Below are 24,787 nucleotides of genomic sequence, written 5' to 3'. Positions count from 1 at the left end.
ACCAATGTTCTAATCCATTTCAATGAATTAGAAAAAAATACAGTAAATGAAAATCAAAGAGTAGAAGAAAATATTAAACAGCAGAAATTAATGAAGCAGAAAACAAGCTCACAGTAGCAAAACTCAAAAAGCCAGAAATTAATTAATTGAAAAGAAAATAAAACTGATAAGCCCCTAGCAAGACAAATCAAAAATAAGATTAATAAATGTTCATTTGAATCAAACATGATCCATATGGTATTAAGTTTTGAAAATGAAATGATACAGATAAACTTACCAAAATTGACACATAACAGAAAATAGTCTTGTTTCCATTTTTAAAAATTAAATATATTATGTTAGACTGTCTAACCAGCAACTCCAAGCCAAATAGCTTCATAAATGAAAACCTATAAGCATGTAAGGAAAAAAACAAGAGGGAGTACTTACTTCCCTCTTCTTATGGGACCAACATAATCAAGACACCAAAATCTGATCAGGACATTTGAAGCAAGAAAATTACAGACCAATTTCTCTCAAGAAATAGGTGCAAAAATCTAACAAAGGGGGGGGGGAAACAGATAAAAACAACAGCACATCAAATCCACTAATACATTAAAAAATAATAATAGATAATAATGAAGCTGGGCTTATTTTAGGAATACAAATTTATTTGTTCAACATTTGAAAATAAATAAATAAACATGTATAATTCAACACAACAACCAAGTAAAGGAAAAAAGAATACAAGTGTCTCAAATGATGCAGATAAAAAGTATTTTATTAAAATTCAACAAAATTCAGGCTGGGATTGTGGCTCAGTGGTATGTGATATGTGTGAAGCACTGGGTTCGATTCTCAGCACCACATACCAATTAATAAATAAAATTTAAAAATTTGTCAACAACTAATAAAAATATTTTTTTAAATTCAATAAAATTCATGATTTTAAAAGTATAATCAAGGGGCTGGAGTACATTGTAGCTCAGTGGTAGAGCGCTTGCCTTGTTACACATGAGGCACTAGGTTCAATTCCCAGCACCACATATAAACAATAAGCAAATAAAATAGAAGGTCCATCAACAACTAAAAAAAAAATATTTAAAAAAAAACATATAATCAACTCAACTTGTTATGTTTGAATATGAGGTGTCCCCCAAAAGCTCCTATGTTGATGCAAGAATATTCTGAGGTAAAATGATTAGATTACGACGGTTGAAACCTAATCAGTCCATTCTAGCTTGAATGAATTAACAGGGTGATAACTGTAGGAAAGTGGGACAAGACTTTGCAGTCTTAAAAATTTGCAGTTTGGGCTAGGATTATGGCTCAGTAGTAGAGACATGTGAGGCACTGGGTTCGATTCTCAGTATCATATATAAAAGAATGAATAAAATAACAATCCATTGACAACTAAAACTATATATAAATTTTTTTAAAAACTTACATTTTGACCAAAAAGCGTTTGGAAAATAGGGGCAAGGGAAGGTGTGCTGTTAAAAGACATTATGAAACTAAAAAGAAGTTAAGTACTTTGCAGATACAACAGGAAAGATGTCTTGAGGACATCACAGGAATTTGCAAGAGCATACCCATTACAGGTTCAATGTTATAGAAGGGAAAACTAAAGGAAAAAATCCTGAGGGCACACTGCTCACAATGGGAAGGGGGTGGGGTTATTTCACCATAATTGGCATTGCAGGCAGGCACTCAGAGGTGGCAGAAGCTGTGATCCCAGGAGGCTCAGCTACAGTATAAGCTGGCAGCAGACCTTGGTAGCATGCATGTGGTGCTGGTTCTGCAGGAATGTAGGACGCTGAAGTTAAGGGGTCATGGAAGCTTCTATTGAGATTTCAAAGAAGCTCTAGAGGGTAGGCAAAGTATAGGAGGGCCAGAATTCCTACGGGGCTGCCCCTTGAGAGGGTGATGCATGAAGCTGTGAAGGTGAAGCCAAAGCTGGAAGAGAGGCACAAGGAATTAAGAGATTATAGTAATGTGGACAGTGTACCAAGAAAAGTTGCTGGCTGCAGAGAAAGCCAGGCTAAAAGAGAGGCCATGTGGGTTGCAATAGGCAAAGTCTAAAGGGAGGAACTACCCAACTCCTTTGAAAAGCACAACTCTCCACTATGTCCTAGATGATGTACGTGGAGTTGTGGGACTTGTTTGCATGGCTTGGTTTCATTGGTTCCATCCCTTCTTTCTATGACCCTCTTCTTCTCTTTTGAAATGGAACAATCATTATGTGCCATTGTGTACTGGATATATGTAACTTGTTTTGGATAGAGTTCACAGCCAAGAGTCTGCCTTGAGTACTCAGATAAGACTTTGGACTTGAACTTTTGGGCAACGCTGAAACTGTTAATATTATGGGGACACATTGCATTGTGAGATGGACATGCGCTTTTGGGGGCCAGCAGCAGAATGTTATGGTTTAGATATGATGTGTCCCCTAAAAGATACTATCGTAATGCAGGGATACTCAGAGGTGAAATGACTGGGTTATGAGAGCTGCAGCCTAATCAGAACATCCTACTTTGAACGAACTGAGTAACTATAAGCAGTTGGTAAGGAGGTGGGTGACTGGGGACATGCCCTGGAAGGGTTCATCTTCCCTGCAGCCCTTCAGCCTCTTTTTACTCTGCTTCCAGGCCTGGCTGACTTGAAGTAAGCAGAGTTCCTCCACCCCACCCCCGCCTTACCTGATGTATTGATGTTCTGCCTCACTTTAGGCCCAGAGCAATGGAATCAGCCCACCATGGAATAACACTCTGAAACTGTGAGCCAAAATAAATTTTCCCAGGTATTTTGGTCACAGTAATGAAAAGCTGACTAACACAATTGCTACCTCTAAGATTCAATTAATTGTAATTATATTTTCAATAATTAGTAAATGGAATTTAATAAACCATTATAATTAAAATAACATCAAGAATATCACACATCCAGGAATAAATATGCAGAAATATGCAGAAATACTCTATATGGACTGAAAATTTATTGAAACTTATAAAGCCCTAAATAAATGGAGGAATATACCATATCCATGGATTAGCTGCCTCAATATTAAGATTTTAATTATCTGCAAACTGATTTCAAATTTCAATGCAAAACAAATTCAAATTTGAGCAGGAGTGCATGGTGGGGAGATTATAAATGAGTAAAAATTGAAAAATTGATTCAAAATAATATGAAAATACAATGGAAGGAGAGATGGGCTGGTGGGGGAAGAAGTCAGGTCATATGTACTATCAGATATCAAAAGTTCCTATAAACTAATTTAGAACAGTTTAGCACAAGGAAGCACAATCAGACCAAAGAAGAGTCCAGAAAATTAATCATATTTACATTAACATATGAAATATCTTAGAAAACACCTGATATAGAAATATTTCATTTAAAACCTATATTTTCCAATCAACCACATCAATTACAACAGCAAATAATATTTCAGTTAAATTATCTCACAACTGTATTACACACCTTCTAAAACAATTAGCAAACATTCTATAAAATCTTCATCTCTTACCTCCCCAAAAGCTCCTCGACCAATCACCTTTAATATTTCAAAGTCTTCTCTATGTAATCGCATTTGTTTCACTTTAGAAGTAAATGGTTTAGCTGAAACAAAAGAGCAACATCAATTACTTTCTTAGAAATGTGATGCAAATTACATATGCAATAGATATGAGTATTACTTACACAATAAAAATTCAAATTATGATTAAGAATTAAGCCAAAATAGCCCAGCACAGTGCATGCCTATAATCCCAGTGGCTCAGGAGACTGAGGCAAGAGGATCACAAGTTCAAAACCAGCCTCAGCAACTTAGTAAGGCTCTGAGAACTCAGCAAGAGCCTGTCTCTAAATAAAATATGAAGAAGGACTGTGGATGTGACTCAGTGGTTAAGTGCCCCTGAGTTCAATCCCTGGTACCAAAAAAAAGCAAAAGTATGTAAAATCGCATCAAACTACACAGCCCTCCAAATAACCTGACACTCAAATTATAAGCATATAAACTATGCCTCTGCCTCATTACTGACACTAAACTACTGCTATTTTATAACCCAGTTTGGTTCTTAGAGAATACTTTTACATATACATCTTCCTCTAAGCAATATTCTACTTATCTAAAAGACCAGAAATCTAGATATTTTAATCCTATGAACATAACTGCAAAACAGCAAAGAAAAACTACTTAAGACTTCAACTCACTCCAGTCAGAAGAATGGCAATTGTCAGGAATACAAATAATAATAAATGCTGGTGAGAATGTGGGGGAAAAGGTGCACTCAAACATTGTTGGTGGGACTGAAAATGAGTATAATTGCTTTGGAAAGTAGTGGGGAGATGCCTCAAAAAACTAGGAATGGTCTCATTGGAGTATTGATTTTATTACCTCATATATTCTAGAATGCCACATGTTCTGCTGGGGATAAAACTGTGCAATAAATGTCAAGTCTCTGTTTAAAAAAACAAAAAAATAGGAATGGAACCATCATATGACCCAGCTATCCCACTCCTTGGTCTTTATCCAAAAGAATTAAAATTGGCATTCTATAGCAATACAGCCACACAATCCACAATAGCTAAATTATGAAATCAATTGAGGTACACCAAAATATATGAATGGATTAAGAAAATGGTATTTGCCAATAAATTGATGGAAATGGAGAAAAACATGCAGCTAGACTCAAGAAATCAAGGGTCAAATGTTTTCTCTCATATGTGGACATTAAACCAAAAATTAAGGAAAAAAGGCAGTCAGGGAGGGGATCTGATACAACAAAGATATAGAGAAGACAGTGGAGTAGAAGAGAGGGAGGGAGAAAGGGATGGGGGGGGGGACAAGAAACAAATCTAACAGAATCATGTTATATACAAATATAAATGGCCAAAAAAGGAATATCTCATTTATGCATATGGAAAAAGTATCAATCAAAAATAATAAAAAGGGTGTGAAAGAAAGATCAGTAGAATAGAGGAGAAAGAAAAAGGGGAGGGAGTAGGGGAGGAAAGGGAAGGAGAAATGGGGATTGAAAATAAATTCCTTGTGTGTATAATTATGTCAAAAGGAACCCAGATGCTATGTACAAATACAATGCTCTATTTAAAAAAAAAAAAAAAAAAAAAAAAGACAAGGGAAAGAAACTTTAAAATTTCCTTTTGGTAAGCATATGATTGTCAGCTGGGCAAAGTGTGCACCCCTGTGATCCCAGCAACTCAGGAGGGTGAGGCAGGAGCATGACAAGTTCAAAGCCAGCCTTAGAAACTTAGCAAGGCCCTGCCTCTAACTATCAAAAAAGGGCTGGGGATGTGGCTCAGTGGTTAAGTGCCCCAGGTTCTATCCCCAGTAACAACAACAACAACAAAAAAAGAATATGATTGTCAAAATAATGTGTTAGCAACAAAGGATGACAGTCTTTTCAAAATAAAAATGAATAATATCTTTCCCTGAAGTAGTAGCATATACCCTAAAAGCATAAAGCAAATGAATACTGTAAGATCATGAATAATTAAGATTAAAGATAATAAGGATTACCAGTTACACAAATTTTATGGGAGCCTACAGTAGTAACATAAATTAAGTACCCCTGAATTTTTTTTCCCCTGGAACCTGTTAGAATACAAATCTCAGCTCCTTGTATTTATCGTATTCCTTTGACATGGCAAAACTATTCTATTTCCAGGCATTCAAAAATAGGTTGCTTACATCACAAATTTCTTCTCAATATTCAATGTTTACTAATCATTGACTATTCCCTACATGCCAAGCATTTTACAGGATGCTGGAGATACAAAAATGACTAAAACGGGCCTCCTATTTGGGTAAATAAATTATACAGTAAGTGTGATTCCATATAAAACTTTCAGTGTGGTTGAACACAAATTGCTGGTAAATAAAAACGTTTATCACCTTACAAGAAATCACAGAAATGCAAATTAACTTAATAGGGATATTCAATTATTTATCAACCAAATATGCCAAAACTTTAAAAATCTGAAACAACTATATGTCAACAAAAATGTGAATAACAAGTACTATCATACATAACATATGGAACTATTGACTATAATCTTATATAGAGATTTGGGCGTCTTTTAACATGGCCTATTTCTTGAGTAGACTTTAGAAGCTGAACCCTTTTTTTTTATATTTAGAGATCAACCTTATTTGGATATAATGTGTTTTTTTAAATATACAGCTGAAACTGCTTTGATTTTATTTAGTAATTTTACATCTGTGTTTATAAACATAGTTTGTCTACAATTATCTTTTTTCTGTACTGCCTTCATCTGGTTTGGCACCAATGATATGTACAAACCTTTCTTTCCTATTTGCTCAAACAGTATCATTCTAGGTTGCTAAAGGATGTCAATGTGAAAATAAAACTATAAAACCTTTAGAAGACTACAGTTAACTATTACTTTAAGGTCTAATAAACTTGTAATAGTGAAAACATCTAGCATAGGTGTCTTTTAGGTGGACTTTTGATAATTGATTTTTTCACATTATTGTCCATGTTTTCTATTTCTACACTCAACAATTAGATTAATTATATTTTCTATACAATGCATGCATGCATGCATACATCAAAATTCAAATTTATGTGAATAAGGTGATTAATAATAATCTTTTGTTTTGGGGTTTGAGTTTTGTTTGTTTTTGTTTTTTTCTTTTTTATTGGAGATTAAATCCAGGGATGCTTTACCACTAAATTACATCCCCCAGTAATTTTTTTTCACTATTTTTTTTGTAGTTGTAAGTGGACACAATACCTTTATTTTTATTTATTTATTTATTTTTTTTTTTTTTTTTTTTTTTTTTTTTTTTTTTTGTGGTGCTGGGGTTTGAACCCAGGGTCTTGTGCATGCTAGGCAAGCACTCTACCAACTGAGCTATATCCCCAACCCCAGATTTATTTATTTTTATATGATGTTGAGGATCAAACCCAGTGCCTTGCTCATGCTAGGCGAGTGCTCTACTGCTGAGCCACAATCCCAGTCCTTTTTATTTTGAGACAGGACTGGCTAAATTGTCACAGGTGATCTTGATCCTCCTGCCTCAGCTTCCACAGTCACTGGAATTACAGTTGTGTATACCTGGCTTTTTTGTCTTTAAAAAAGCCAGGATAGGTTTGTTATGTATTTAGTAACTATTTACATGGCTCTGTTTTCCTTGTTTTTAATTACCAGTATTATGAAAATCTGCATATGTTATAATCTTTTTTGCAAATATATACTTACATTTGTTGATTCTTTCTAAATTTGTGGGGGGGTTTTCTCTTTAAGAAAATTCTTACCTGAATTTATATAAAACATCAGAAAAAGAAAGTAGAGACTAATACCATCCCCTACCACCGACGTAAATAAATAAATAAATACTAAGCCATTTTGATACTAGACAAAAAGAGACATTACAGCAAAAAATTATCAGTAGGAGAGAGATAAAAGGAGACCATATATATGATTTTTTAAAGTGTTCAACGAACCAGGACATGAGTCTAAACATGTATGTAACTAATAATATGATCTCGAATTACAGAAAGCCAAAATTTAGAAGACACAAATTCACATTTCTAGAAAGTTTTTCTCTCAGTAATCAATACTTTAAAAAAAAGGTAATATAATTGAACAATATACATATATAACACTCAGTACCTAAGAGTTGAAGAATATATTTTCTAACACACATTGAAACTACAGATTTTGATAACATTTCAAGTCATAAAATCCAAAGTATTGGGAACATAAAAACCAAATGTACATGTACAAAGTAATCGATAAAAGGTAGATTAGAAGAAAAGCCTCAAAACTCTGAAATTCAAATGATAAAAGTAATAAGATAATTAGAAAAAGAGAACTACCCCATATTTTAAAAAAAATAGTATTTATCAATATTTCCAGGATATAGCCTAAAACAGTACACACACACACACACACACACACACACACACACACACAAATAGAGCCTCCAATATTTACACTGGGAAAGAAAGAGCTAGAAATTAAAGTGTTAATCATACAACATAAAACACTAAGCCTAGCAAAGTGGTATACACCTGTATGCCCATCATACTTAAGAGGCTTAAGTGGGAGGATCACTAAGTGGGAGGATATACAAAACCAGCATGGGCAACAAAATGCAATCCCATATTTCTTTGTTTTTCTTTCTCTCCCCACCCTCCAAAACCATTAGACAAAGAGAATTCAAAGTAGAAAGAAGAAAGCAAAAGCATTAGGGAATAAAATTATTTAATTTGAAAATAAACATAATAGGGTTGGGATTGTAGCTCAGTGGTAGAGTGTTTGCCTTGCACGTGTGAGGTGCTAGGTTTGATCCTCAGCACCACCTAAAAATAAATAAATAAAATAAAGATATTATGTCCACGTACAACTAAAAAAAATTTAAAATAAACACATAACAGAAAGGATTAACGAGGCCTTGAAAAGACTAATAAAACCAAAGAAAGAAAAAATAAAAAACAAATCTGAGAATGAGAAATTAAGACAAAACTACAACACTACTAAGCAAAGAGCATTAACAATGTAATCCAATAAATTTGAAAACACAGAAGTAAAAAAATTACTATAAGGAACAACCCATTTAAAAAAAATCTGAGTTGCCATAAGTCAAATCAATACTTTTAAACCTTCTACAAAGAAAACACCAATCTTGAACAGCTTTCCAAGTTCAAATAAGACACACACACACACACACACACACACACACACACCCATTAACACACAGCTGAAGGCACTGAAGTAATGACAAACATGTATCATTCCAGGATCATAATATCTACAATTTATCCTTAGATGGTTCAGCAAAAATATGTGTGCATGTATATTATTTGGAGAGAACAAACAGCAGCACAAATGTGGCCAAAAACTAAAAATAGGTAAATCTAGAAGACTACTTGAGAGCTCATTATACTTACAAATTCTAATACTGTAATTTTGACAATAAAAGTTTTAAAACAGATTTCTAGACTAAAAAACAAAAGAGTAAATAAAATCATCACCATTAGCGGATCAATCAAAATGAAAGGAAATGTATATTACAGGCCACTGATATGTGCCTGTAATCCCAGCAGTTTGGGAGGGTGAGGAGGAGGACTGCAAGTTCAAAGTCATCCTCAGTAACAGCGAACCACTAAGCAACTCAGTGAGACCCTGTTTCTAAATAAAATACAAAATAGTGCTAAGGATGTGGCTCAGTGGTAATCTCTGAGTTCAATCCCTGGTACCACTCCCCCAACCAAAAAATAAAAGATTTTTCTATCAAGGTTAAACCTGTATTCTGAGTTTCCTAATAGGTATCAAAAAATATGTGTGTGCTGTAATCTAAACCAGGTAGTTGAAATGTAGCCATTTTGAGTCTCCTATCCCAATATATCTCCCTTTGTCCTTAATCTTCCAATCATAATGCCAATAGTGTAATAGGTGATCCAATCCTAACTATAGCCCTTCCCCTCACCTTCCTCAATTTTAAAATGGTCAATCAAGTAGACTGTAACCCCGAACTCCTCCAATCAGAGCAAGGGGCAGTGCTGCATTACAGATTGCCAAAATTTGGGGGGAGCATGTGTTAAGGTCTGTAAACAAGTCAAAATAACACCTGGTATTTTGCCAGGGGAATGTTAGAGTTCGTAAACAAGTCTGGATGGTGCCTGGCAAAATGCCAGAGAGAGTGGTTTGAGAAGTAACAAAAGTGAGCCATTAAGTGTGGAGATTCCTTATTGGTTGATTGATGTATCTAGTTTATGCTAATTAAGATAAGCTGCAAGGAATGTATAAATAGCTCTGTTGTCCTACAATAAACGGCTCCTACTCCTGCTGTTATCAATCTACACAAGTTATTCGTCACCCCCCCGGTTATTTTGCTGCAGCCAGACTGTGGCAAGCATGCTCTTCTGCACAAGTAAACTTGATGAGTAACTTTTGAGTATGTGTCTGATTTCGTGCAGTACCCCAATATTTCTAACATGAGGAATAAGAAATGTGTTACAGCCAACAATACCTCAATTCAAACTTACTGCTCCTACCCTTACAAAACATACTCAGTGGGGAAAGTTGCTCCCCTAAAATAAAGAAGATAAAGATTCCTCCTTCAGCCACTTCTATTCTACTGTAAGTTCTAGCCAATAACAAACAGGCACAGGATGAGCATTCAAAACGGAAAGGAGAAATAAAGTATTCTGTGTTCACATACATATGAATGCATTTGCATGAAATGGGTAAATCTACAGAGAAGAAAGGAGGCTAGGTGGCTGAGAAAATGGAGTAATGTGAAGCAACTACTAATAAATATGAAGATTTCCTTGAGATATGATAAAAATGTTTAAAATTGAATTGTGTTGATGGATGCGTAACAACATGAATATACTAAGAATGTTAATTTAAATTGTATACTTTAAAGATGTGAATTATATGGGATGCAAATTATAAATCAATAAAACTGCTTTAAATATTAATTGTATTTCTACATATTTGCAATGAACAATTAGAAAAGGATATTTTTTTAAATTCCATTTGCAATAGCATCCAGAACAATAAAGTACTTAGGAAAAAATTTAACAACAAAGTTGAAAGACTTTCATTTACAAAATATTGCTTAAAAATTTTAAAGACCTAAATAAATGGAAAGACATCCCATATTCTGGATTGGAAGAGTTAGTACTGATAAGATGACAATGCTACCCAAAGCAATCTACAGGCCGAATGAAACCCCTATCAAAATTGCAATAGTATTTTTAATAGAAAAACTATTCTAAAATCAAATGGAATTTCCACATACTCTGATTAGCCAAAACAATCTTGAAAGAGAACAAAGTTAGAAATCTCATACTCGTGATTTCAAAATTTGCTACAAAGTTGTAGTAATTAAAACAACATGGTACTGACATAAACACAGACATACAGATCAACAGATTAAATCAGAGAATCCAGAAATACATCTTCACATATATGGTTAGTTGATTTCAAAAAGGGTGCCAAGATTAGTAATGAGCAGAGGACAATAAGCAAATTGTTCTGGGGAAACTGGCTATCTGCATGCAGAGGGATGAATTGAATCCTTACCTATGCCACATACAAAAATTATTTTGAAATGGATCAAAGATCTAAACTTAAAAGCTTAATCTATAAAACTCTTAGAAGAAAACCAAGAGGAAAATTTGTATGACATTGGGTAGATGTAACAGATTTTGTGGATATGATACAAAAGTCCCAGGCAAAAAAAAGAGAAAATAAACTGAATTTCATCAAAGTCAAAGCTTTTGCATCAAAAGACACTATATTAGAGCTGGGGTTGTAGTTCAGCAGTAGAGCACTCACCTAGCACATGCGAGTCCCTGAGTTCCATCCTCAGCACCACATAAAAGTAAATAAATAAAATAAAGTGTGTCCATGTGTCCATGTACAACTAAAAAAAAAACATTTAAGTTTGACAATGTTGATACATACAATCTTCTTAGAACTGGAAACAAAAGCCTAACTAAAACCCAAAATCATTATAACATCAATAGCCTATGCTTAAAAAGGAGCTTTGAGCTGGGCACAGACATATATACTTATAATCCCAGCAGCTTTGGAGGCTAAGGCAGAAGGATCACAAGTTCAAAGCCAGCCTCAGCAATTTAACGAGACCCTAAGCAACTTAGAGAGAACCAGTCTTTAAAAAAAAAAAAAAAAAAAAAAAAATTAAAGGCCTGTGGATGTGGTTCAGTGGTAAAGCATCTCTGGGTGCAATCCCTGGTACAAAAAAAAAAAAAAAAAAAAAAAAAAACAGAGCTTTGATTTCTACTCTATCACAGGATCACAAGGTTATCATTAATCATAATTTAGTTCTTCCAAAAGCTAAATCAGAGGTCCAGATAAAAAAAAGTCTGCAGAATGGACACTTTTTAGTGTCCATTTTTTATCAGATCCACAAAATCTGTTATATCTACCCAATGTCATACAAATTTTCCTCTTGGTTTTCTTCTAAGAGTTTTATAGATTAAGCTTTTAAGTTTAAATTTTTGTATGTGGCATAGGTAAGGATTCAATTCATTCCTCTGAATGCAGATTGCCAGAATGGAGACTGCAGAATGGACACTTATTCTAATTTGTGGTAAAAAGGAAAAAGGAACAATGAAATGCCTACAGGTGAGTAGAGTTATCTTGTGTATGCTACTCTAAATAATATAAAGGAAATGAACCAAAACAAAGCTAAGAGTTATAAAATTATTCAAAATGTCTAGGAAAATTTAAAAGATGCCTTCATATGTTGTTATAGTTGAGTTCAAAAATTCAATGATAGAGTCAGAAGATTTACTATTTCCTTGAATATTTCCTGTTTCTCCATTGCATTTGAGAAAAATTGATTTTACATTCAATTTACTTCCAAACATTCATTAGCAATATTTAACAAAAATGCTTTATACAAAGATGTTTTTAAAAATTATTCTATCCATCAAAAGCCCATTTCAGGCACTGTGATTAAAATAATTTTTTATATTAAAGACAAAATGCAAAAAGACTTTATATTCATTATAACAACTGAAAAAGATTTCATAATCACTATACTATTGTCCTTGACAAAAATTAAGGCTATATAAGGGACCAATTGGGTTTGCTGTATTGCTAGATAAATGACATGCTATTCTGAGAGACGCTATATTTAGTAATGCTTCACAAAATACTATACCATCTAATAATGCAATACCTTGAGACTCTCTCCAGTGCTACACAGTTTAGTACCTTCACTTGTGACATAAATTTTCTGAGGTATCTATCTGCCATGCTTCCTCCCTTTCCTTCTCTGAAAATCTCATCCTCAATTCTCAAGGACAAATCAATTGGTACTTTTCACTAGGTAATGTGCATAATATGCACAGGTAATGTGCATAATATCTCCAGGCCCTACCTTCCTTGCCACAGTTAAGTGAACCAGTGGAGAAACCAATCTAAACTGGGGAATGAATAATTTAAAACTGAACTCAGAAAAAGTTAAGTCTCTGCAGATGGTTACAAGAATTAGCAAATTTGGGCTGGGGATGTGGCTCAAGCGGTAGTGTGCTCGCCTGGCATGCGTGCGGCCCGGGGTTCGATCCTTAGAACCATATACAAACAAAAGATGTCACTTCTGCCCAGAACCAAAAAATAAATATTAAAAAATTCTTTAAAAAAAAGAATTAGCGAACTCAACAGATGTCAATGAAAACATTCCATCATGAGGCTGAAGACAAAGAAGAAAATCAGTTATGCAGAAAGAAAGAAAAAAAAAAAAACAAGCAGAAACAAGGACAAAAGGAGCTGACAGTTCTCTTACTCTGTATTCCAATGATTCCCGACATTTGCTTACATTCCTGCCTTTGATTGCTTGAGCACCTGAGTTTTATCACAAGAACCTGGTTTTTCTCTCACAGACTTCCAAACTAATACGCTAATAAATTAGGTATATAAACCCCATTTATTGTCAGGCTTAGAAATTTTATATGATTTACTTGTAGAAACCTGATTAAGAAGTCAAAAGTACCACTATGCTACAGCTGGCTAAGAAGACACACCAACACAAAAGCGATTGGTTTATGTAAATTCTGACATCCTGTCCCAATTTCAAAATGTAATGTGAAGCCAAACATGATGGTGCATGCCTATAATCCCAGCGACCTGAAAGCCCAACGCAGGAGGATCAAAAGTTCAAAGCCAGCCTCAGCAATTTAGTGAGGCCCTAAGCAGCTTAGCTAGACCCTGTCTCAAAATAAAACATAAAAAGGACTAGGGATGCCTGGCACAGTGGCTCGGGAGGCTGAGACAGGAGGATTGGGAGGATTGCAAGTTCAAAGGCAGCCTCAGCAATAGTGAGGCACTAAGCAACTCAGTGAGACCCTATCTAAATAAAATACAAAATAGGGCTGGGGATGTGGCTCAGTGGTTAAGTACTCCTGTTCAATCCCCAGTACCAAAAAAAAAAAAAACCTGAGAAAACAAAATGAATCCCTAATCATTGTCTGTACTCAATCTGTGAAAGTGCTTTCTGAGCAAGAAACTGATTTATTACTAAGGACAAACTTTTCTGATAATAATGATCTTAGCAGCTACCATTTTATTAGAAGCCATCTAAGATAAGTATCAAAATAGACACATGTCATACATTATCTCCCATTCTCATAATCAATTCCATCTTGCTCTTGGATAGGCAGAATTAATATTATCAAAATGACCATACTACCAAAAGCACTATACAGATTTAATTCAATTCCAATCAAAATCTCAATGGGATTCCTCATAGAAATAGAAAAAGCAATCATGAAATTCATCTGGAAAAATAAGAGACCCAGAATAGCTAAAGCAATCCTTAGCAGGAAGAGTGAAGCAGGTGGTATCGCTATACCAGACCTTAAACTATACTGCAGAGCACTAGTAACAAAAACAGCATGGTATTGGCACCAAAACAGGCTGGTAGACCAATGGTACAGAGTAGAGGACACAGAGACTAACCCAAAGAATTACAATTATATTAGACAAAGGTTCCAAAAATATGCACTGGAAAAAAGATAGCATCTTCAACAAATGGTGCTGGGAAAACTGGAAAATTGCAACAAAATGAAATTAAACCCCTATCTCTCACCATGCACGAAACTTAACTCAAAATGGATCAAGGACCTAGAAATTAATCCAGAGACTCTGCAACTACCAGAAGAAAAAGTCGGCCCCAATCTTCATCATGTGAGATTAGGCCCCAACTTCCTTAATAAGACTCCTATAGCGCAAGAATTAAAACCAAGAATCAATAAATGGGATTGAATGAAACTAAAAAGTTTCTTCTCAGCAAAAGAAGCAATCTGTGAGGTGAACAGAGAGCCTACATCCTGGGAGCAAATTTTTACCCCTCACACATCAGAGCACTAATATAGGGTATATAAAGAACTCAAAAAGCTAAACACCGAAAAAACATATAACCCAATCCCATCTTACAAAAAATAAATGGGTATATATTTAAAAGTGGAGATTAATTAGCTATCAATAAGTAGCACAGACAGGATTCAAACTCAGACCCGTAGGGATTCAAAAACCTTTCCAATATAATAAGTTGCCTGTTTATTCCCTAAAACTTTGAAATAAACATTCAGATGCTAAAATTAAAAGATTTAAACATGAAATAATTCTAAGAAAAAAAGATTACTTTGAAAAGAAGAGTTCTGATCCCCTTTGACATTATTTAATTAATGCATAAATAAATGAATAATTCTACAAGAAAAAAAATTTAAAGTTATAATATGAAATTCCAAGGACACCTTGCAAGATTATACATTCTTTACTCTCTAAAGCCCAAGATTCAAAGACAGAGTATCCTTCAGTGTTACCCTCTGGCTTCCCTCTCCCTCAACTACTGGCTAGATGGCCACTGGTGATGGTTACCATGGTTTCAGAAAGAAACTTAGAGTAAGTATCCAATGGAAAAGCAGAGTGGGAATGGGAAGGAGAAGGCACATGTGAGAATAAAAGGAATAAAGACAGAATCTGAAGAAGTAAGGTAAGAGGCATAAGAAAGTGCAGGAGAAAGAGATTTTAACCTTCATCCAATATTCTTCCTCCCTTTCCTCTCAAATTCCTCCACTGATGAGTTTCCATTCCATCATTCTTTATCCCCCTTATCCTTTCTATTACTATCATTCTATTATTATTATCATTCTATTATCCCCCTTATCCTTTCTCTCCACTATGGGCGCTAATGCTAATCTGCGGTAGACTAACATGAGAATCAAGGACCAGTGCCAGGGCCGGGAAAGATAATAATCCATCCATAAGGAAAACAATCAGTGAGCAAAGGGAAAAGTGTAGTTACTAAAGTCACATTAATACTGTTACTAATTACTATCAGGTTCCATGTCTATATTTTGCAACCAATATACATGGTATTCTTTTAAAATAATCTAAAGTAAAGAGTTATGAAATATCACAATTACACACTACTTAAACAAAGAATAAAATTACAAGTGGTATATTTCTAAGATAATTGGCAAGGACAGATACTTGAGGGTAAAAGCTGAGTCTTGTTCACTTTTAAGCAGAAGTATCTTTCAGAATGAATTTTTTTTAATATTTTGATAATAATTTGAGTTATTACTGAACAAAAATCCAAAACAGTCCATAATATGTATATGGATTTGGCGACATCATAAGCAGAGGTAACATGGATCCACACAGAGTCATGCAACAAACACAGAAATGCCAAATAAAACTGCATATCATGTTCCCTTTGTCTTCACTAACAACCCCAGATTTTGAGTGGCAGCAGTTTGTTTTGCCCCAGCAAATGAATTATAATTGGTATATGTAAATCATGTCAATCAAGTTCCTCTTTTCCATTGTTTATTCAGGCAAATGTGTGAAACTTGCTTTATATGATTTGGACCAAAGATATAAAAAGGGCCTATGGGATCCTGGGAAAGGTTTTCTCCCTCATGAGTAAGAAAAACAGTGAGAAGGCCTTTTCCCCAAACACTCCATTTTTTTTTTTTACTTAAGCTGTTACTATGATGTTTTTGACCTACACAAATACATTATTTTTCAGTGATAAACAACAGAACTCTAGGGTCTGGGGTTGTAGCTCAGAGGCAGAGCATTTCCCTCTCATGCATGAGGCCCTGGGTTTGATCCTCAGCACCACATAAGAATAAATAAATAAACAAAGATATTGTGTCCATCTACAACTAAAAAGAATTATTCAAAAAAATTTAAAAAAAAAACAGAACTCCAAAAGTTATTCTTCCTTTCTATCTGTAACTTTGTATCCATTGACCAACCTCCCAATAAACTTCCCTTCTCTGTACTCTCTTCAGCGTCTTACCAGTCACACTATCCACAGAACACTAGAACTTATCCTTATATAACTTTGAAACCTTTAGCCATCCATTCCTCTATCCTTCTATCCCTCTACCCTTCCTAGCTTCTGGTGACCACTATTCTATTTACTTCTAGATCATCAACTTTTTTAGCTTCCGTGTACATGAGAATATGTAGTATTTGACTGTGCCTAGCTTATTTGACTTAACATGATGTCTGTTCCATCCATGTTGCCATAAATGACACATATCATTCTTGAGTATGGCTGAATAAAAGTCTACTGTGTTGTTGTTTGTTGGAAACAACAGAGTAGACTTTTATTTAGCCATACTCAAGAATGATATGAAACTCTAGGCAGAGCAATTAGACAAATGAAAGAAATTAAAGGGATATGAATAAGAAAAGAAAAACTCAAACTATCATTATTTGCTGACATTATTCTATACTTAGAGGATCCAAAAAACTCCACTAGAAAACTTCTAGAGTTAATAAATGAATTCAGCAAAGTAGCATAAAATACCCATAACTCAAGTGGATTTCTATTCATCATTGATGAATCCTCTGAAAAGAGAAATTAGGAAAACTATCCCATTCACAACTGCCTCAAAAAAATAAATAAATAAATAAAATACTTGGGAATCAACTTAACAAAAGAGATGAACGACTCCTACAATGAAAACTACAGAACACTAAAGAAAGAAATTGAAGAAGATCTTAGAGGATGGAAAGATCTCCCATGCTCTTGGATAGGCAAAAATAATATTGTCAAAATGGCCATGTTACCCAAAGCACTATAGAGATTCAATGACAATCCAATTAAAATCCCAATGTCTTTCTCCTCATAGAAATAGAAAAGGCAATCATGAAATTCATTTGGAAAAATAAGAGACCCAGAATAGCCAAAACAATCCTTAGTAAAAAGAGTGAGCAGGAGGCATAACAATACCAGACCTTAAACTACATTATAAAACTATAGTAACAAAAACGGCATTGGCACAAAAATAGACATGTAAGGGCTGGGATTGTGGCTCAGTGGCAGAGCGCTTGCCTCATACAAATGAGGCACTGGGTTCAATCCTCAGCACCACATTTTAAAAATAAATAAATAAATAAAGTAATTGTGTCCATCTACAACTAAAAAAAAATAGACATGTAGACCAATGGTACAGAATAGAAGACACCAGACAAACCCACATAAATACATTTATCTCAAACTATCAAAGCAGTCCAAAATATACATTGGAAAAAAGATAACCTCTTCAACAAATGGTGCTAGGAGAACTGGAAATCCATATTCAATGATATGAAACGAAACCCCTCTCTCGCCATGTAAAAACTCAACTCGAAGTAGATCAAAGACCTAGGAATTAGACCAGAGACCCCAGCGCCTAAGAGAGGAAAAAATAGGCCCAAATTTCCATCGTGTCAGATTAGGCCTGACTTCCTTAACAAGACTCCTAAAGCGCAAGAAATAAAATCAAGAATTAATAAATGGGATAGATTCAAACTAAAAAGCAAAAGAAACCATCTCAGCAAAAGAAACCATCAATGAGGTGAGGAAAGAGCCTACATTTTGGAAGCAAATTTTTACCACACACATGTCAGAGAGAGCACTGATTAGTGCTCCAGGATATATAAAGAACTCAAAAAACTTAACACCAAAACAACAAACAACCCAATCAATAAATGGGCTAAGGAGCTGAACAGACACCTCTCAGAAGAAGATACACAATCAATCAACAAATATATGAAAAAATGTTCAACATCTCTAGCAATTAGAGAAATATAGTATGACTACACATATGGTGTGATGAAACATATACAACCAGAGAAATGAAAAGTTGTGATACAAATGTGTACAATGAATCAAAACGCATTCTGCTATCATATATACCTAATTAAAATAATTTTTTTTTAAAAAAGTCTACTATGTACACTGAATTTTCTTTATCCAGTCATCCATCAATGACACCTAGGTTGATTATACTAAGTACTGTGAATATTACTACAGGGTACATTGGAGTGTATATATCTCTTTACATACTGATTTCATTTCCTTTGGATATATACACCCAATAGTGGGATTGCTGATTCATATTGTAGTTCTCTATTGAGACTTTTTAGGAACTCCATACTATTTTCCATAATGGCTATTCTAATTTACATTCACACCAACAACTTTCTCTGCATCCCACCAACATTTGTTAAAAAAAAAAAAATTTACTCAGGGGCACTGAACCACTGAGCAACATCCGCAGCCCTATTTTGTATTTTATTTAGAGACAGGGTCTCACTGAGTTGCTAAGCATGTCGCTGTTGCTAAAGCTGCCTTTGAACTCGGGAACCACCTGTCTCAGCCTCCTGAGCCAGTGGGATTACAGGCGTGCACCACCGTGCCCTACAAATTTTTTATTTTTTTTTAATATTTATTTTTTAGTTGTACACAATACCTTTATTTTGCTTATTTATTTTTATGTGGTGTTGAGGATCGAACCCAGGGCCTTGCGCATGCCAGGCGAGCGCTCTACCACTGAGCTACCACCCCAGCCCTACAAATTTTTTCTTTTTGATAACAACAATTATAACTGAGCTGAGATTTTTTTCTGTGACTTTGATTTGCATTTCCATGATAATTATGATGTTAAATATTTTTTCATGTAGCTGCTGTCAACTCATGTATTTTCTTTTGAGCAAATCATTTTTTTTAATTTATTTTTATGTGGTACTGAGGATCGAACCCAGGGCCTTGGTTTTAATCAGGTTATTCATAGCATTTTTTGTTTGGTGATTGAGTTATTTAATATATCTGGATATCAGTCCCTTGTCAGATGAACAGTGTGCAAATATTTTCTCACATTCTGCTGGCTGTCTCTTCACTCTGTTGATCGTTTCCTTTGCTGTACAGAAACTTCTTAGTTTGATAAAATCCCATTTTTCTTTTGTTGCCTGTGCTTTTGGGGTCTTATCCAAAAAAAATCTGAGCACATAACAATACCTGTTTCCTTATGTTTCCTTCTAGTAGTTTCATTGTTTTAGGTCTTACATTTAGGTAATTTTGAGTTGACATTGTATATAGCAATAGAGTCATCTAGTGTCATTTTTCTGCATACAGGTATAGTTTTCCCAGCACAATTTATTTAAGAGACTGTTCTGATTCAATGTATGTTTTTGGTACCTTTGTCAAAATCACTGGTTGTTAGTATATGGATTCATTCCTGGGTTTATGCTGCTCCATTGATCTATGTGTCTGGTTTTAGCCAGTACTATGCTGTTTGAGTTATGATAGCTCTGCAATCATTGTGTTAGAAGTCAGATATTGTGATATTTCCAGATTTATTCCTTTTGTTCAGGATTACTTTGGCTACTCAAAATATTTTGTGGTTCCATATGAGCATTAAGATTGTTTTCTTCTTTTCCCATGAAGAATGTCATTCCATGAAAATAGCACTGAATCTTACTTTGGGTAGTTTGGACATTTTTAAATATTAACTTTTCCAATCCATGAACATGAGATGTCTTCCAATTTCTTTTTGTGTGTGTGTGTATGTGTACATGCATGCACACACAAGTTCTTCAATTTCTTTCAATAGTGTTTAATGATTTTTCATTACAGACAGTTTTCAATTCCTTCATTAAGTTTGCTCCCAAGAATTTTATATTATTTTAACAATTGTGAAAAGGATTGCTTTACTGATTTCTTTTTCAGCAAGTTCACTATTGGTACATAAAAATACTACTGACTTTCATATGTTGATTGTGAATCCCGCAACTTTATTTAACTCACCAGTTCTAACAGTTTTTGGTGAACTCTGTTTTTCTAATGGTAAAATCATTCATCTACAGACAAAGATATTGAACTTCTTCCTTTCCAATTTGGATGCCCTTTATTTCTCTCTCTTGCTTAGATTTCCAGTACTGCGTTGAATGAGAGTGGTCAAAGTGAACATCCTTGTCCTGATCCAGATTTTGAAGAGTATACTTTCAAACTTTTCCCCATTCAGTATGACAGCAGTGGGTTTGTCATACACAATTGTTTTAGTCAGCTTTTTCAACACTGTGACCAAACTCCCAACAAGAACAACTGAGAGGAGGAAAAATTTATTTGGGGATCCTAGACTGAAAGGTCTCAGTCAAAAGATGGCCAACTCCATTGCTCTGGGCCCAAGGTGAAGCAGGACATGATAGAGGAAGGGCCCAGTGGAGGAAAGTTGTTCCCCTCATGGCAGGATCAAGAAGCAGAGAGAGGGGGGTGGGGTGAGAGACCACATGGAATACCCCCACCTTCCAGGCACACCCTCTGTGACCTTCCTCCAGTTACACCCAAACTGACTACAGTTACCACCCAGTTATTCAAATTGGGATGGACTGATTATGTTACAGCTCTCACAATGCAATCATTCTACCTCTGAACATTCCAGCATTAACACAGGAGCTTCTGGGGGGACACCTCTTACCAAATCATAATAACAACTTTTATTGGGTTGAGGCACATTCTTTCTACATCTAATTTGTTTATAATTTTTATCATTAAGGGATTTTGAATTTTATTAAATACTTTTTTACATGTATTGCGATGATCATATGATTTCATCCTTCTTTCTGTTGATGTGATTTATTATATTTATTGATTAGCACAAGTTGAACCATATCCTTGCACATGTGGATTAAATCCATTGGCCATGGTGCATAATAATTTTTAAGTGCTTTTGGAATTTGTTTGCTAGTATATTGTTGAGAATTTTACATGTTCATCAGACACACTGGTATATAATTTTTTTTGTTACTCCTTTGTCTGATTTTGGTATACATACAATGAGTGAGGACATGTTTGTCTGATTTTGGTATACATACAATGAGTGAGGACATGTTTGTCTGATTTTGGTATACATACAATGAGTGAGGACATGTTTCCTCCCTTTTCATTTTTTAGAACAGTTTGAGAAGAATTAGTGTTTATTCTTTAAAAGTTCAATAAAGCCAGGCTCAATAATGTATGTCTATAATCCAAGTAGCTCAGAAGGCTTAGGCAGGAGGATGGCAAGTTCAAGGCCAGCCAAGACCTTGTCTCAGTAGTAGAGCGCCCTGGGTTCAATCCCCAGTACAAAAAAAAAAAAAAAAAAAAATCTTAATAAAACTTAGCAGTGAAGCCATCAGTCATGTGCTTTTCTTTGTTGGGAGACTCCCCCGACCCTTCTACTACTAGAAGTCAAACCCAGGGGTGCTTTACCCCAGCTATATCTCTACCCCTTTTATTTTGAGACAGAGTCTCCCTAAATTGCTGATTCTATCCTTGAATCTGCAATTCTTCTGCCTCCGCTTCCTTGAGTTGCTGGGATTATAGGTGTGCACCACCATGCCCTTTGGCAGACTTTTTTTTTTATTATTGATTCAATCTGGTTATTCATTACTGGTCTGTTCAAGTTCTCTATTTCATCATGTTCAATTTTGATAGGCTATTTGTGTCCAGAAATTAATCTATTTCTTTTAAGTTTCCCAATGTATTGGTATATAGTTGTTATTTAATTATATTTAATTATATTCCCTAATGATTTTTTTTTCTGTAATATCAGTTGTAATGTCTCTTCTTATTTGGGACTTTCTCTTTTTCTTCATTCATTTAAATGTTTGTTGATTTTCTTATATCAAAAAAATCAATTTTTCATTTCATTGATTTTTTATAACTTTATTTTAGTTATTTATTTATTTTATGTGGTGCTGAGGATGAAACCCAGTGCCTCACCTGTGCTAGGCAAGCACTCTACAACCCCAGCCCTTTTTTAATATTTACTTTTTAGTTGTAGTTATTTTTATGTGGTGCTGAAGGTCAAACCGAGGGCTAGGCGAGCGCTCCACCGCTGAGCCACAACCCCAGCCCCTTCATTGATTTTTCATTTATTTCTATTATGATCTTTGTTATTTCTGACCTTCTTTTGTTTTTGCCTTTCTAGTTATTGAGTTGCATCATTCAGTTACTTGCTTTAAATCTCTCTATCTTTTTGATGGAGGCACTTACTGCTAGAAACACCCCTCTTAGTACTACCTCTTTTATTGTATCACGTAAGTTTCCACGTGTTCTGTTTCCATTTTCATTTGTTTTGAGAATTTTTTTGTTAATTTTTCTTTTGCCTTCTTTGTTGACTCACTGGTTATTCAGGAGCATGTTGGTTTAATATCCATGTATCTGTACAATTTCAAAATTTCTTCTTGTTGATTTCTAGTTTTATTGTATTGTCAGAGGAGATTCATGATGTGATTTTGATTTTTTTTAATTTGTTGAGACTTGTTTTGTGGCCTAACATTGGATGAAATGTTGTATAAATGTCTCTGAGGTCTATTTCATGTTTTATGTATAGTATAACTTCAATGTTTCTTTGTGGATTTTTTATGTGACTGAAGAAAATATTTAAAACACAGACGTTTTCAAAAATAAAAGTATGGATCTATTCTACCAAATATCAAATCTAATAAATTATATTAAATAAAAGTGTAGCATACAAATATTGGAACTGGCAAACTTTTGTCTATGAAAGCTACAGTAAACATTTTAGGCTTTGTGAGCCGTACTGATGCTGTGACAACTACTCAACCCAACCACTGCATCACAAAAGCAAATAAAAACAATACAGAAACAAATGAACCAACAGAACAATGAAACAGAAATGAACTTTTAAATAGGTCAGTCAATAGATAAGAATTTAGTGTAAAAATGGTATTTTAAATCAGTGGGCCAAAGATGGAATGCTTGAAGGAAAAAACTGATCCATAAAATTCACACAGTTTAAAAAGTAATACCATAATTAAAGAAGCAATTTTTTTTTTTGGGGGGGGGGGCATACTGGGGATTGAACCCAGGAGCACTTAACCACTGAACTGCATCCCTAACCCTTTTTTAATTTTATTGAGAGACAGAACCTCACTAAATTGCTGAGGCTAGCTCTGAATTCACAATCCTCCTGCCTCAGCCTCTGGAGCCACTGGGATTATAGGCATGCATCACTATGCCCAGCAAAAGAAGCAATTTTTTAAAACCCTTAGTACTATTAGGAGAAAATAACAGAATATACTGAGGTGAAGACTTTCTTAGCAGCTACACCAAAAGCCATACAAGAAAAAAATTCATATATATAAAAAATTAAATCTTAGTTGGATATGAAGGTGCATACCTATAATCCCAATGACTTAGGAGGCCAAAGCAGGAGAATTTCATGCTTGAGGACAGCCTCCGCAACTTAGTGAGACCTTGTCTCAAAATAAAAAATAAAAAGGACTGGAGGAGCTGGAGTTGTGGCTCAGTGTTGTGGCTTGGCTGGTATATATGAGCCCCTGGATTCGAAACTCAGCACCACATATAAATAAGTAAGTAAATTAATTAATTTATTAAAGATCCATTGAAAACTTAAAAAAAAAAAAAAAAAAACAGGGATGCTGGGGATGTACCTCAATAGTAAAGAGCCCCTGGGTTCAATCCCCAGTATAAAAAAAACAAAACTTAAGTCTTTGGAAAAGATAACCTGAATAAAGTTTTAAAAAAAACTTGAATAATATATTTGCAACATATAATTTAGATACCAAAAAGTACTACCCAGAACATATGATTGTTAAATTAATAAGAAAATGACTAATATTAGCAAAATGGGTTTTGGCATTTAAAATAATACAAAAAAAATCTAAGCCTTGGAAGTAAATCAGATAATTATATATTATAGTAACAAATAGCAATTATTGACCATAGGATAGGAAAAAAAAGACAGATAATATCCCACTCCTGGGAAACAAAAATAATCATATGCCACTGAGTTTAAACTGGTATCTATTTGCAGGGAAAGAAATATTACAGTAAGCCATTAATGCAAAAAAAAAAAAAAAGAATAAAAAGCAGTGGAGAAAAAAAACTTGTATACACTTACTTATTATACATACACATAAGTCAATGTCTAGAGGACTTAAAAGAATATAAATAAGGGGGTGGGGT

At 34.5% G+C, this 24,787-nt stretch overlaps 1 protein-coding gene across 7 annotated transcripts in view; it reads right to left on the bottom strand.

Annotated features, from left to right (window-relative positions):
* Cdc42bpa (CDC42 binding protein kinase alpha) overlaps positions 1-24,787 on the bottom strand; it is a 293,703-nt gene that overhangs the window by 232,804 nt on the left and 36,112 nt on the right. For all 7 annotated transcript variants that reach the window (XM_026405769.2, XM_026405772.2, XM_026405770.2 and 4 more), the window contains exon 2: positions 3,506-3,597. In XM_026405769.2, the coding sequence (XP_026261554.1) occupies positions 3,506-3,597 (92 nt within the window). The remainder of the gene's footprint in view (positions 1-3,505; positions 3,598-24,787) is intronic.

Source organism: Urocitellus parryii, chromosome 9 (genome assembly GCF_045843805.1).
Source record: "Urocitellus parryii isolate mUroPar1 chromosome 9, mUroPar1.hap1, whole genome shotgun sequence".
Taxonomy (NCBI): domain Eukaryota; kingdom Metazoa; phylum Chordata; class Mammalia; order Rodentia; family Sciuridae; genus Urocitellus; species Urocitellus parryii.
Note: the sequence above shows the minus strand (reverse complement) of the source record. Positions and strands in the feature narration are given on the sequence as shown.